Source organism: Gouania willdenowi, chromosome 14 (genome assembly GCF_900634775.1).
Source record: "Gouania willdenowi chromosome 14, fGouWil2.1, whole genome shotgun sequence".
NCBI classification, from domain to species: domain Eukaryota; kingdom Metazoa; phylum Chordata; class Actinopteri; order Blenniiformes; family Gobiesocidae; genus Gouania; species Gouania willdenowi.
The window spans coordinates 23,007,945-23,020,896 of NC_041057.1; the positions used below are offsets into that span (position 1 = coordinate 23,007,945).

Sequence of the window (12,952 nt, forward strand, 5' to 3'; positions counted from 1 at the left end):
TGACATGAACTCATTACAAACTCTTTTTTTTTTTCAAACCAATGCAACAGTTATATCTGGATACTTGCTGATCCCAATTAATACTATTGCACGCATACACACACACACACACAAACAAACTTTATGTAGGGAAATGGGTTTTATTTTATTTTTTACTTGTTAACTAACAACAAATATTGATATTATTATTTTAAATGACTTAAAAAACTGAAGAATAACCTAACTTTTTGGCACAATAGCCAAATTTCAGACTGATAACACAACCCATTGTTGTATGGAGGACTAACTCTGCCATAATTAAAATTGAATAAATATGAACAATTAATATGTATATTTAGGTATTTAATGATATATTTATTCATTTATTTGTTAATGGCATATATCTGTAGGTATGTATTGATATATGTATTTATTTATTTTTAATTATGGCAGAGTTGGTCCTCTTCAGTCCTATAAATATTAAACGTCAGTCAGAATGCAATGGTATGTCTCTGAACTAAGCTTATTTTTGGGGAAAGTGAGAGGCAGGTTCTTTTTGATGGTTGTGTCTCACACCTAACCCAGAGGCTGAGGTGTGTTCTCTCTTGAGGAGAGGCGGGGTACCTTTGAACTCTGAATTGCGCGCGTCTCATTCGGCTAGATCAAACTCCCTCATTATTCAGGGACATGGTTCACTAAGATTAACTTGCCTGAGTGAAGAGGTGGAAAGGGAGCCAGCATTATTCCACAGAAGAAGCTCATTCAGCATCTCACAAGAACAAACATGCGTATCAGCCGTGAACCCCGTGCGCAACTCTGTAATATCTGCGGTCTGCCGAGTACTGTGATGTGTTATCTGTGTTGCACTCAGTGCAGCGTGGGGTGTCGGTGTGCACGTCTCTGGCTTGGCTTGGCTCAGCTACGCAGCCTGGGGACCGGTGCCTCCCCGGAGCACATTTGATGGCCGGAATGCTGAATCAAACAATAATCACTCCTTTGTTTGTCTTTTTTTTTTTTTTATTCCCTCATTCACCTCTTCAGCCAGGCTGCACTGTGAGCTTTTCACAAGCTGTTGCAGCATAAAGCTGACAGTTAAACTTAATGAAATAATTCAAGAAATGTAATTTTGAATCTGTGAACATCAGCTGAGAGGAAAAGCTTTGCCTAAATACTACAGGCTGACACAGCTGAGTCACACGCACAGACGAGTATATTAGACAATAGGCAGGTATCATTATTGCTGCATCTCTACTTGCTCCTGCCTGTCGATGAAGTCGCAACATTTTCAACAAAGACTGAGGCTTCTAGTATGTGTTAGAGGGAAGAATATGATCCTGTTTCAGAGGCTGTGATATGAAGAGAGGAGGCTGGGATTTGCTTTGCTTTAAAAGTTGCTCCACAGGAGGAAGGGCTAATGTTTGAATGAACACACTCGATGAAGTGAGCTGACTGGGATCAAACCTGGTAAACACTCAAACAGTGCCACATATAGTAAAAGAGCCCTCTATGGTTAAAACCATTAGATACATTTACATAGCAGCCTGTGCTTGTTGCCAATCTGTGTGTTACTGTGTCTGTAGGAGGATCAAGAGGAGTGGCATCGATTTCAGGCTGACCTGCAGACGGCGGTGGTGGTGGCCAATGACATTAAGGTGGAGGCTCAGCAGGAGCTACGGATGCTCCGACGACAACTGCAGGAGGAGCAGGATCGCAGTTCAAAGTTGTCTGCAGACATGGAAGCCCTGCAGGGAGTCAGGTACCAGCTAATGCCCGACTTCATCATCACTCCCTGCTCGTCTTCTTCAGCTGCTCTTTGTTCCGTGTTGAGCTGCAATTTATCTGTGTTTGTTTTGAGATACCTGCCAGAGTCTCGCCATAAGTCCACCCAAACATTTGTGTACAAATGTTACAATAATTCATTTGTGAATAGTCCTGTCTAGTATCAAAGCAGATTACTTTTTAACATTGACTGTTTTAGGCCTCACCTGAATAAGTTGTTCTTTGAGTTTAAGAAGCTAGGGTTGCTGGAAACAGGCAGACTCTGGTGGTAAACAAACGGTTTCCTGCTAAATTTCCCACTTTTACGCCTCAAGCTGCTGCCCTCTTTGTCTCAATTCTCCTCTTTTCTACTGCTCGTACAGTAATATTCAAACCTCATGACGCACACTAAAATAACTAATCTAATCAGCAGGCACTTGATTGTTGGCACATGTTCTCTTATCAACGACTTTTATTTAACAGTGTGTCGCTTAAACTCTTCCCCAACAAAGTACCACAGCTATTTACAGTAGAAACTCAGCCTACTGCTGGGTCAATTCATTCATTTATAAATAGCATTGCTTTGCAACGTAAGGGTGAGCATTGGTTCTTGTCTCTTCTAACAATCATGTGATGTAAAATACTTGTGTGCTGATGTGGAGGAAAAGCATTTGCTTGTGTTATTCACCTTATCTTAGTGGGGCCCTTTATTCAAGGAAAGGAAATTCAAACCTTGAATGTGATTTTGTGTGTGTGTGTGTGTGTGTGTGTGTGTGTGTGTGTGTGTGTGTGTGTGTGTGTGTGTGTGTGTGTGTGTGTGTGTGTGTGTGTGTGTGTGTGTGTGTGTGTGTGTGTGTGTGTGTGTGTGTGTGTGTGTGTGTGTGTGTGTGTGTGTGTGTGTAAATGGACTTGATTTTATATAGCGCTTTATCACCACACTGAAGCAGTCCCAAAGCGCTTTACATATCAACTCATTCACCCAATCACTCTCACATTCACTCACCAATGGGACAGGACTGCCATGCAAGGCGCTAGTCGACCACTGGGAGCAACTTAGGGCTCAGTGTCTTGCCCAAGGACACTTCGACACATAGTCAGGTACTGGGATCGAACCCCCAACCTCTCGATCAGAAGACGACCCTCTACCAGTTTTTTTTGGCGTCATTTGGTCAAAACCTAATAATAATTTTTGAGCATATTGTAATTGAAAGTGTTCTGAGTGGACAGTGAATCTCTTCTCCTTCTATTGGGCCTGTAAATGACTTTGTGCTCAATGAGCTGTTTTGGGCGTTTCTATTGGCTGCTCGACTGAAGTCATTCGCGTTCACATTCCATCGATAGTAAAAGTGTAATGGCGGATGTCCAGTAGAAGTCACAGTATTAGGCAAAGCAAGAGGAAAAAAGAAGACCGAGGTGGAGAAGCTACAGTCTAAAATAGGGGTGGGGGAAAAAAATCAATTCACAAATCCCGATCCAAATCATCCACAATTCTGAATCGATCCATAAACTTCAAAAATTTTATTTTTTATTTTTATTTTTTAAGAAAAACTCAGTGGAAAAAAAGATCAGCTCCGAGCATTACTCAGGAAACACTGGAAAATGAACGTACAAATACATATTAGTGTTCTTATAAATAGAAAATACCACTATACAAAAAGTCAGCTAGCTTCATGCTAACGTTTATGGGAAAACCCATTTATATGCTCATGCTAACATTTACCGCGATCGGCGGTGATTTATATAACACACCGTTTATGCTTAATTTTAGGAGTGTTATCAAACAGTACACTTCAACATGCTCACAAGCATATGTTTTTCAAGCTGAAAATACAAGAACGTAGTAAAGACTACTAGGCCATGGGCTTTCAAGATGGTGACTTCATACTACTACGGCAACACACACCCAGACATTTACAGTCTATGACACAATCTCACCAGGACACATCAACCCCAACTTACAATGTATTGCATAGACAGCACAAGGTGTGTGTGTGTGTCATTGGAATCGGTTTATTTAAAATTATCTCATACAAACTGTATTATTTTGATGTCATAATTTGCCTTAACACTATGCATTGTATACATTTTTGAATCGAGAATTAGATGAATCAAGAATCGGTTTTGAATCAAATCGTGGCCCTAAGAATCTGAATCGAATTGAATCGTGAGACACCCAAAGATTCACATCCCTTGTCTAAAGGCACAAATGTGTTCTGGTGGAATGGACTCTGACTCGGTATGTGAGGCGAACTGCGCGCAATCCGCTTTCAGTCCGCACACCTGTGAGTCAGAGAGAGAGTGATAACAGATGGGATAAATCACGTGTAAACATGAGAGAACAGATGCAATTCATTTACAGTCTGGACATGTAGTGTCTGTCTGTTTGCTCTGCAGCTGGAATCAGGAGGTGAACCTCTTACTGTCCTCACAGCAACGATTGATACGTGCTTTAATGTCAGAGTCTCTAAAACATCATAAAACTCTAATTACCCAAGATAAAGTCCCTACATTTGTCACTAGTCTCTATTGAGAGAAAAGTCGCTAAGGGCTCTACAGTTGTGCGCGTTCATGAGGATACCGGTAAGGGACAGGTTTCGAAACAGGGAGGGGAGATGGGAGCATGAAGCGTCTCACAATTCTACATACTGCAGCTTTAAATCACAAAATTTAAAAGCAGCAATCAGCTAAGCTGTTTATTCAGTGAAACTTTAGATTGGGTAAAGGTGCTATCACTGTGATTTCTTAAGGCCTGCTTGAAGAAATTACCTGCTTCATTTATATTATGGATGGAAAAGATACAGAAGTGATCAAAGATAAGTACCTTCCCATTGTTTATTGAGATTTGTCTACCGTGGCCATATCAGAACAGTTTCCCCAAAGATTAGCTGTTTCACCTCCCCTGCCCCCTTCAGTGATCCAGTGATGACTCAAAGATCCCTCTCTGTGTAAAGTCCAGGTGAGTCCCTATGCCCCGTCGGCCCTGTGTGAGCCAGCCTGCCTCTCCCTGCACGGTGTGCTGCTGCTCACTGACTCTCCTCTCTGTGTTTGGCTTGGTGCTGCTGCTTCAGCCTGTCTGCTTTTCGCTTTCTGTGTGTTGGCCTAATGCACCCTTAGGAACTCCTAGGTTTGCTTCACCTGGTTCTTCCACACTGTAGTTTAACCAAATGTATCTGGCGCCACCTGCTGTCTTTTCAAAGATTAATCGTCTAATGTTGTGGCGAGCAGTAGGATGGTCTGCACAGCATGACTGGACCAAACTCATGCTAACTGTCCTCTGCTGCAGATACATTTTCTTCACTGGGTGATTTACTGAAACATGACATTATGGCCCAACTGGATTAATAATCTCATGAAGTGTGCATGGAGCAGGGTTTTAAAGTCTGTTAAAGCCCAGTGCTCTTGCTGCAAAGATAAATCATGTTGTGAAAAAAGTGCACTAAATATTTTATGCAGTGATTGTTGCAGCTCATGCCTCTCTTTCTTCTGTCTTCCAGATTAGGCACCGGATCCACTTTTGACACAAAAACCGCAGTAGAAGGACATTAAAGAAGTGTCCCCCACCTCAGCGCCATGTGAAGACAGTGTTATTATTGCACTTGTGTTGTCCATGTACCAGTTTGGTGTAAGCCACCATGAACAATTGACCTGCAGTACACAGATACTCAAGACAAGACAGCCATTTGTTTTACGTGGCTCTCATTGAGCACCTGTTGAACATTGTCATTGTGTTTTATTTCTGAAAGAATGTAATTTTATTATTTGCATTTCTCTTTTGTTGTGGAGATGCCATATATTCGAGAAACTTGTTTTTAATGTGTGTGAAGCTGCTTTGTGCCTTTCTGAAAGGTGAAAAAAACAGGAGTGCATATAAATACAGTATAACAAACACAAGTAAAAGGTACTTGTTAAAAGTTTAGCCTGTAAGAAAACAAATAGAGCTCAGATTTTCAGCAGCATGTCCAAATCTAAGCAGGTGCTAAAATATCAGGAAACACATTTCAATGACAGACTACATTAAAATAATTGTGTAGATAGAGTGTGTCTTTTTCTCTCTCTCAAAAATGGCTAAATACTGTCACTTTTATCATAAAGTGTTTACATTGTGACCTTATCTCTGCTGCTCTGTTGTAAAGGCCTGACCTGAACATGGAAACTAGTGGATTTAAATGCAGTGCTGTGTCTAACCGTTAGATGGCGCCATTGTCAATATTGTGGTGTCATTTAATTATTGTTGGTCAGTTGCGTTGTTTATTTCATTCATTCTATTACATTTAATGAAAAGTTGCTCTTGTTGTGTAACTGCTATAATTAGAGGTTTGAACTGCCACAAAAGCAGCTGTTTGCCTCAGGATCAACATACCAAACCACAAAAAATACTTTTTCAAAGACCAAGATGACTGTGTTAAAAGTTTAAAAATAATAATAATTGTATATTCTGTCCTCCTACTTTTTATTTCATTTTTTATTTTTTTATTGTTTTGATGACTCATGCTGTCTTCCCACTTTTCAGGAACATATAATATCAAAGTAACATAAAAATATGTGTCAAAGACTGTCATCATTATTACAAGTTGTACATTTTGTATCACATAACGTATAGTAGTTTCTGTGGTGTCTTTGATGTCATTTGTAGTTAATATAATGTAACTCGTGCTAAAATACTTTTTACAATCTCTTCAAACAAAACTTTACAACAAACTTTAGGAGTATAACAAATTAAGGCTCAGACTTGTCTTGCCCTTTTCAGATTGAAAGCCATAAGAACCCCCTGAAATATGAACTTCTGTGAGATTTTAATAGTGTAGTATTTTCTTTTTTTTTAATACTCACTCAGTGAACAATGTGTTATTTATTCTGAGAACACCTGTAACTGGTTGTTGCCTGTGGAAAAAAAGAAGAGTGCATTACATGTTTGTAGTCCATTCCACACATGAATTAATAAATATAACTACACAGCTGTATTTGTTAATGTGATTAACTGCTTGAAGGTGGGTTGAGAAGTGTTTAGTCATTCATTCATCAACCATCACTGATAATGAATTTCCAAATCCATCACTTTGAGTCTAAAGTCCATCAGGAACAACAAGCAGAACATGTCTGTGAGACAGTTCAGACAGATAGCACGTTATTACGTCAATACAATAAGCAAACACTTTTTCCACATTCGCATTCTTATTTTTCAGCATTGTTATATAAAGGTTTAGAAAGCTGTCACATCATGTCAACTGTTTCCTGCTTGTCATGTATTGTATTTGTTTCTACACTGCAGCTGTGTTTGTTGTGTCTGTCAGGTCTGAGAGCACTGAGGGGAGGGCGACTGACTGGAGTGGACTCTCCTCTGTCCCAACCACACCCAGGGATACCAGTGCAGATGCTGACAAGGATCCAGGAGCCACTGACAAATCACTAATTAAATCTATTGATACTGTTGGACAAAGTGAGCACGAGCACCTCAAACACACACACACACAGACTAATGGGGAATCCCCTAACCGTAGAGCATACCAGCCAGTGACCATCGTACATACCGTTACCAAAGGCCGATGATAGACACAAGCTGTTTGACCTCAGGTGACCCTGGACAAACACAAAGGACCTATACCTACATTTGGGAAGTCATTTGACATACACAAACAAAATGGCTTACTATTTAAAGTGTGGCTAACAAATACTTTTATTCTAAATTCAACTAAGTTCATCCTGCTGTTAGATTGTATTCATTTACAGGTATCATTAGCTAAACAATTAAAGATGAATTTAGCATGATAGAAATTGGCTGGTTTATGTTTATATTTGCATTTTAAGCATTTCAAAATGTGTATTTGCTGTCAGCAGGAACATTTTAGTCACCCAGAATTTGAGGCAAACTTGTTGGAAATAAAAGTAAGTAGACTAAGACTTGAAGAGTAACTAAACCCTGAGGTTTTCAAGGCTGGAAATAAAAAGGAATGCTTTGATTATGGGTGGGGCTCCTGCAGCAGTTAAGACACGCCCAGTCTATACTATAATACTCACTATACCTCTATATTTGCAATTTTCTCAATCAAACTTACTCGCCACTGGTGCTAGTTTTTATAGGAGGGGCGGGGCCTACAGTGACTTAAAAAGCCACCAAAATGTATGTGACAAACCACCATTCTCAGCCAAGAGCAAAATTTGATTGCAGTAATGAAGGCATTTACTCTTTTACAACAAAATATACCAAATAGAAATACTTTGAATAAAATGTCAAGCGTTGGACAGGAATCAACCAGCAACACTACTTCATACCCAAATACATTTGTTTTCACCATTGGTTTTGGGGTTTAATAGTTTGCTTTAATTTAGACATACTGTACAGACCTCTTTCCAAAAAAATTAGAATATCATGGAAAAGTTGTTTAATTTCCATAATTCCATTGAAAAAGTTAAACTTTCATAAATTATAGATTCAGGGCCCACAATTTAAACAATTTCAAGTATTTATTTGTTTATTTTTTACATAATTTGGGCTTTCAGCTCATAAAACCCACGAAAACAGGAATTCAAAAAACTTTTCCATGATATTCTAATTTTTTGGAAAGGGTCTGTATGTCCAGCATTTTTTTGGTTTAGCTGTTGATAAGCGATGCTACAAACACACTTTAGTCAGCTGAGAAATTATGTTCGAATAATCAATATTTGAACATGCTATACAAAGCGTAGTGTATCACTGAGGTCTCAGAATGATGAATCCCATTATTTCCAAGTATGTAACTAGTGATTGTGTAAACATTCATTATGGAAATGACTCTCTTTCAGATGAACCAGCTCACGCAGTTCAAAAGCTGCCCTCACCAAGAAGTCCACTGACTGGGATCCCAGTCCGCACTGCACCTGCTGCTGCAGTCTCCCCTATTCAGGTACACACCAAAACATTTCACCGAGAAAATGAGGCAAGACTTTATTTGATGTGATGACGTGTGTGCGTGCTCTCTTCTCTTGTAGAGACACTCGTACATAAAGCCTTTGTCAAAGACGCTGGAGAGAAGAATGAAAAATGTGGAGTTATCCCATCGTCATGGTACTGTATGTGGTACACATGTGTTTAGGGGTGCAGACATAGCTAGCATTGCTATTCAGAGACTTTCACATACTTTTAATGGATCAGATTACCAGTATTAACAGCCACAGCAGGAGGGTCAGCGTGCTCACCAAAGGGGGAGGAAATGAAGTACCGTATTTTTCGGACTATAAGGCGCACCGGATTATAAGGCGCACTAGCAATGACTGGGTCTGACTGGGTCTATTTTCATACATAAGGCTCACCGGTTTGTTATTATTATTATTATTATTATTAAGACGCATTAAGCAAAATAAAAGTCAGATAAGTCAAACTTTATTCAACTCATTAACAGTAACTCTCAACATTGTTCAGGTTTAACACATAAAATACAGAACAATACACTCATTTTTTCAGTTCAGTATGTTGAAGCACAGTAGTTAATTTCATACATGAGGCGCACCTGATTATAAGGTGCACTGTCGATTTTTGAGAAAATTAAAGGATTTTAAGTGTGCCTTATTGTCCAAAAAATTCGGTACATTAAGAGATGTTTCACATCTAATGTGCTCCCACAGTTAATCTTTATTGTTCACTAACTTGTTTGCATAGTTTATAGGCTCATTACTGCAGCACATGCATGTGGATGAATTTAGGATGAACTGCTGTAAATCTGACTGAGCCTTGGAATGGAGAAGAAAGATTATTCAAGTTCCTCCAAAAATAGCAATGCTCTGGTCTACGGGGGTTTCATTCACAACCATGTCAACAGAGGCTCGTTCAAAACGGACACCAGACAGGGCTCAGCCTAAACCTTTAAACCAGCAAATGGAACTGGGAGATTATTGGGTTTTGTAGGTTATGTACCTTTTCATGGAACACAACAGGTGAAATACTTTTTTACTTTGTGAATGTGTTACATTTGGGGGGTTTTCAACATTAGTTTGAGCCCCACAAATAAGCTAATATATTACTGGAATTACATTTGTATTTCTTTATTCAAGGGCTGTGTTTCCTCCAAAAAATAGCTGCTGCTGTCGGCACACATTGCCCTGCTTACAGAGTGGTGTACGTTTGATTATGTAACCTCTTCATTGTTGCCAAAAGTTGTGCATTTTCCGAAGGCAAGATTATCATCAATGAAATTCATCCATAGCCTACTGTCAATTGCTGCATTCGCTTTCCTCCTCTACAATTGCAACAGTATTTTATTCTCCTTTTATTTTATAGGTAATAGTGATGAGTGGTTAATTTCATTTTGTAGGTATTTTTTAATGTTTAAGTAATGTTTAATAATGTTATAGCATTTAGTGGAGACTTTTGTAACTCTTCCTTCCACAGATCGGTTATCAAGCTATGGAGAGGATCTGAAGCATGTGAGCCTAATGAAGAAGAGTCCCTCACTGGAGTCGGTCATCAGAACCACCTCCACCCTCAGCGGCTACACGGCATCCTTTAGCTACAGCCGAAGCAACAGCAAGTTCAGGTGAGCGGAGCTCCTGCTTTGTTGAATGTTGAGCGCGGCCCGCTGACACATCTTATACAACAATAACAAGGTGTTCTCCTTTCTCAATTCATCTTTTTGTCAGAATGAAAACATTAGAAAACATAGAAACACAGAGAACATTCACTCCAGGCGATCTGGAGGCTCCAATTCATCAGTCTTTTAGCCCATTCGTGATCACCTTTTTCCGGTCTGTACATGGTTGATTCAGCTCCAAGAACTAATACCTTTCTATTTTAGTTTTTTTGTTCAATGCACAACCTATTTTAATGTGCATGTCACTGCAGAGCAAACCCGCAGTAAAATGGTCTAAACTTGAGGTCACCAACCTTTTTGAAACTGTGAACTACATCGTTCCACTTTAATTTAGATGGTAAGATAATGAAGGTTGATTGGCAGTAACTTAGAAGGAAATGTAATGCTTTATTTCTTCTAATTCATGCAATTATTTGATTTTCATTATTTTTCACAGAAAAATAACAAGGTCCTATTTTACTAGCCACTAACTAAGAACATTTGAGTCATTGTAAGACATGTAACATTTGTACGGTTTAATTATTGTGTAATATTTTACAAAAATGTACTTTCTGTTTTTTAAAAAACATAGCTTATCACAACTTCTACACCAAAATCTGCAAAAATTTACAATTAATGGAATTAAGCATTTAAAGATGGTTATTTTAATATAAAAATGTATCAAGTGCAGTAGTACAGTATGTAACTCTCAGCACAGACAACATCTTTGTCTTTGAGTTTGAAGCCAGGCAAGGAAATCAGATTTTTAGATGGAGCTCATTGCTGTGTAGCCCTGCTCTAAACTGAATACGACACAGCAGTGTCACTGCAGGGAGAGCTTTTTCATTAATCAAAGATTGGCTGTCACAACTGACTGTCCATTAACTGACAGCAAACGGGAGTCTGCTCCATAGATATAATATACTGTGGTGTAATTGTTTTACATTTGTGCTATTGAACATACCCTAGAGCTGTTGTTAGGATCAGCCAATAGAATGTGTATATGTCTATTGCCTGCTCTGTTGGTTCACGTGACGTCACTCACATTGCTGCATCGAAAGCGAGAGCGCTGAATTCAGATGGAGGGCAGGAAGTGAAGCTGCTTGAGAATCTGCCATCTGAAATAACCAAAATGCCCATGTTTTGTGGAGTTTACGGCTGCTCCAATCTTTCTAACCGAGAGAAAGAAAATAGATTTTATGGAGTACCAAAGATTGTAGTTCATAAAGGTGAGAAATGTAAAAAGCTCACAGAACAACGCTGTAAAAAGTGGATTTTAAACCTACTAGTGCTGTCGGGAGGAGCAGAGTCTGCTGATGCCCGTATCTATAGCGACCACTTTGTCAGAGGTATGTTAGCGAGCTAAATTTTTGTTTTGTGCCCCCCGCAGTTTTCTTAATGCCCCCCATTCAATACCGCCTGGCGCAGACTCTGCGTCACGGTATTGAAAAGTAATGCAAGAGCTGAGATGTTTTTGTCAGCTGACCAAAAAAGGTGTTTTGCTACATGTGAAAATCTATTAATTATGTTCTTATCCGCATGTTAATAGAAAGACATTTTTTATTTTTGTTTGAATTTAGGACTTTAGGATCTTCTGTGTTACCCATCATTCAGCTCTTCCCTGACTGTAATTACTTGAGGTATTTCCTCCAAGAATACATTTTTGAAGATTACTCACACAGAGGTTCATAGGTCATTTGTTCAGCTGTTGTCATTTAGTTTTAAAGGCACTGCATTTAATGTATGTCAAGCACTTGGCAGCAGTGTCCTGTATGTGATGGTGAAACTGCAGTTTCTGTGTCACTTATGAGTACAAATACTTTTTTCCTCTGAAGTACTTATTTGGACAGAGTTTTGCTGTTCCTGGCAGCTGAAATGTAGCGCCTCCAACACAGGAATAATGTATTAAACAGGCGAGTGACGATGACGTGAAATGTTTACTATGCTCAGAGCAATGACCGTGTCCCATGGTCTTCCCATGGCCTCAGCACAAACCCCAGGGAGGAGACCTTCTAGATAATGCTGCAGATCTGCAGTCAGACACTCTGATTACAGCCGGTCAAACTCAAGTGCTGTAGATACTATGAGCATGAGACACTGAAGTTTAATGTGAAAATGATCAGATCCTACATGGTCCCTTAGTTAAAACTGAAAATTTCATCCTTCCAGTGTAATCTTTTAGATCTAAACACAATATACAGTTCTTCAAAGGAGCCTAAAGCCCACCATTAAAGAGATGATTAGAATGAACAAGTAGTGAAAATACTGGCATCTGAGAAGTGCTTTGAAAAAGAAAATACAACAGTGTTTGGTATTCACTATCTCAACGTTTACGCTAATGGTGTGCCTCAGTATAAGTCTGTCACCTATAGACTACATATCGTTTACATCTATTATGCTAATATTAAAGTGAAATTCCAGTGATTTCTCTCTTAAAGGGGACATATCATGCTAAATCCACTTTTTTAGCCCTTAAATGCATTTTGTTGTATATTTAGAGTGCTTAGAAGTACAGAAAAAATCAAATTAGTCTCTTCAGGTGCTCCGTTGATATCTTTATATTCTGTTTTGCTCATATTTTTCAATCTGTTTCGATTTTTCTATTCTCTATTACGTTTTTTGAACTATTACATCACAGTATTTGCAGCGGAACTGCCAAATTAGTACATCAACTC

General features: G+C 39.1%; 1 protein-coding gene across 10 annotated transcripts in view; it reads left to right on the forward strand.

The window, feature by feature from the left end:
* specc1 (sperm antigen with calponin homology and coiled-coil domains 1) overlaps nucleotides 1–12,952 on the forward strand; it is a 98,210-nt gene that overhangs the window by 43,411 nt on the left and 41,847 nt on the right. For all 10 annotated transcript variants that reach the window (XM_028466694.1, XM_028466691.1, XM_028466690.1 and 7 more), the window contains 5 exons: nucleotides 1,560–1,735; nucleotides 7,029–7,174; nucleotides 8,518–8,618; nucleotides 8,704–8,779; nucleotides 10,100–10,244. In XM_028466694.1, the coding sequence (XP_028322495.1) occupies nucleotides 1,560–1,735; nucleotides 7,029–7,174; nucleotides 8,518–8,618; nucleotides 8,704–8,779; nucleotides 10,100–10,244 (644 nt within the window). The remainder of the gene's footprint in view (nucleotides 1–1,559; nucleotides 1,736–7,028; nucleotides 7,175–8,517; nucleotides 8,619–8,703; nucleotides 8,780–10,099; nucleotides 10,245–12,952) is intronic.